Source organism: Anneissia japonica, unplaced genomic scaffold (genome assembly GCF_011630105.1).
Source record: "Anneissia japonica isolate Jap-2015-1 unplaced genomic scaffold, ASM1163010v1 scaffold287439_len2048_cov270_single, whole genome shotgun sequence".
In the NCBI taxonomy this organism is placed as follows: domain Eukaryota; kingdom Metazoa; phylum Echinodermata; class Crinoidea; order Comatulida; family Comatulidae; genus Anneissia; species Anneissia japonica.
Window position 1 is genome coordinate 1 of NW_022683014.1, and position 2,048 is coordinate 2,048.

At 35.1% G+C, this 2,048-nt stretch overlaps 1 protein-coding gene across 1 annotated transcript; it reads left to right on the forward strand.

Moving 5' to 3' along the window:
- Nucleotides 1-61: 61 nt before the first annotated feature.
- Nucleotides 62-2,042, forward strand: LOC117114026 (adhesion G protein-coupled receptor E4-like). The gene is made up of 2 exons (XM_033257591.1): nucleotides 62-608; nucleotides 1,410-2,042. Exons 1-2 carry the CDS (start codon nucleotides 102-104, stop codon nucleotides 1,635-1,637), a joined length of 735 nt encoding a protein of 244 aa, XP_033113482.1. The 5' UTR covers nucleotides 62-101; the 3' UTR covers nucleotides 1,638-2,042.
- Nucleotides 2,043-2,048: the final 6 nt, after the last annotated feature.

Consider the following 2,048-nt stretch of genomic DNA (forward strand, 5'->3'; position numbering starts at 1 on the left):
CTGTTTGTATAATATCGTTGGTGGCGCTACTTCTATCTATATTAACCCTATGTTGCTTCCGTTCGCTTCTCAACTTGCCGGGTATCTGCCGGTTATGTCTAATGATATCCCTTTTCTTAGCGCAATTTATAATGCTTACAATTGCCTATGTAACTAAACCAGAAATCGTTTGCACTTTAACGGCAGCCATTATGCATTTCTTCTGGCTGTCTATGTTTTTGTGGACCAATGTTCTTGCGTTTGATCTGGCACGAGTATTTGGAACCCAGTCCCCTCGGTCTAGTACATTTAATAAAAGACTTTTGCTTGGTTTATATATGCTTTATGGCTGGGGCCTTCCTGCAGTTGTCGTAGCATTGTGCCTTACTCTGCATTTCAGCGGTAAATCTGATTTCCGGTATGGAAGAGAAACGTTTTGCTGGTTCTCAAACCATCGGTCCCTACTTTATGCCTTTGCCATTCCTGTAGCGATTTGCATTGTTTTCAATTTTATCTTGTACATTATAACTGTGTTCGGAATTTGGAAAGTCCGTCGGGCTAGTGAGTTTGCTGTCAACGAAAATGAAAGAGGAAAGAAAAGAAAGGACGAACTGAAACTTTATATCAAGGTATATTAAGTTATTTTCACTCAAGTAGGCCTATATGATTACAAGGCTTATTACAATGTAGGGGTTATGCAGAATCGATCTATCAAAGGCATAATGAAAAATAATATTTCGAAGATAACACAATTAATCCAGAGACGTATTCCATTTGTGTGACCCTAATACATAAATGCATTGAATATTTCTATAATACACTAATGTACATTGTTTTAATATTTATAACTTTATATCAAAGTATTATAAGGCATACCGGTATGCAAAACCAATTTATCAAAGTTGTGCACCGAATAAAATGCCCTACTTTTTTCAGAAGAGTGTACTCATCGACTCATCCGAAAGACGGTGCGCTGATCTATTAGCGATCTCACGGGTCAGCGTACTACAGTAGCTACGCCCAGTTTAGTCGACTACTCTCTGCATCGTTTATAGAACTTTAAAGAGATCCATTATTTTAATATATTATTTTATTCATAGGCATATAAACTATACAAAATGCACATTATCATTATTATTATTATATATATTTGTCAAAAGTTTATCACTTAATATAGTATATAGGCCTAATAAAAATAATTATACTTCACTTTAGCTGGTACAGTCTGTGTGGTCACTCAGTAAAAACTATTACGAGTCATTTCAACACTTTAATTAATATTTTAACTATAATATATGTTTTTATCTATAGTTACTTTGAATTATCCCAAATGTTATTAATGTAATGCATGCAGAGTTGGTTATATAAATATGTTTTTTCGTCATTCCCTAACACTCAATTAATATTTTATTAAAATACTTTTTTTACAGTTGTCAATTTTAATGGGTCTGACGTGGAGTTTAGTGTTCATTACAGTTTACAGGAGCGAAATCATTATTTGGTACATCTTTATCATCCTCAACGGACTGCAGGGGTTCTTCATTTTTATTGCGTTTACGTGCAATCGTCAGACGTTGGCAAAGTGGAAGGGAGCGTATGCGACTCGTTTTGAAGCGCATTCAAGTTCACGACTCTTGACTAAAACAACTTCAGCATAATGTATTATCATTTCTTATCACGATAGCATCAGTGATAAATTTCGAGTTAGATTATTAGAAGTTGACATGCACCTTCATTTCCACTGATACATAGAATGGAACATTGGCATCGACACTAGCTAAAAATGGCATTGGTAGATTTGAAACGATCGGTTAAAGGCGGCATGTACCATGTCATGCCTACAAAGAATGAAACAGAAAACGGGCAGGGTCAGATCTAGAAATTCAAAATAGAGACTTTTATATGGGAAAGATGATGATACCACCTCATCCTCACTATGAATTGTGCTTTTAGGAATGGATTCATTTATTTAATATAAACGGTGTATGCTTCTCGGTCAATTGTATGCATAATACTAGAATTCAGCAGAGACTGTATATAGGCCTAGACATCAATCAAATGTAATTGAT

Excerpts from the sequence above, each read along its gene's own strand:
- LOC117114026 (XM_033257591.1), top strand. The coding sequence starts at position 102 with ATGATATCCCTTTTCTTAGCGCAATTTATAATGCTTACAATTGCCTAT. Across the intron at positions 609-1,409 it reads AACTGAAACTTTATATCAAG|TTGTCAATTTTAATGGGTCT; the intron begins GTATATTAAGTT and ends CTTTTTTTACAG.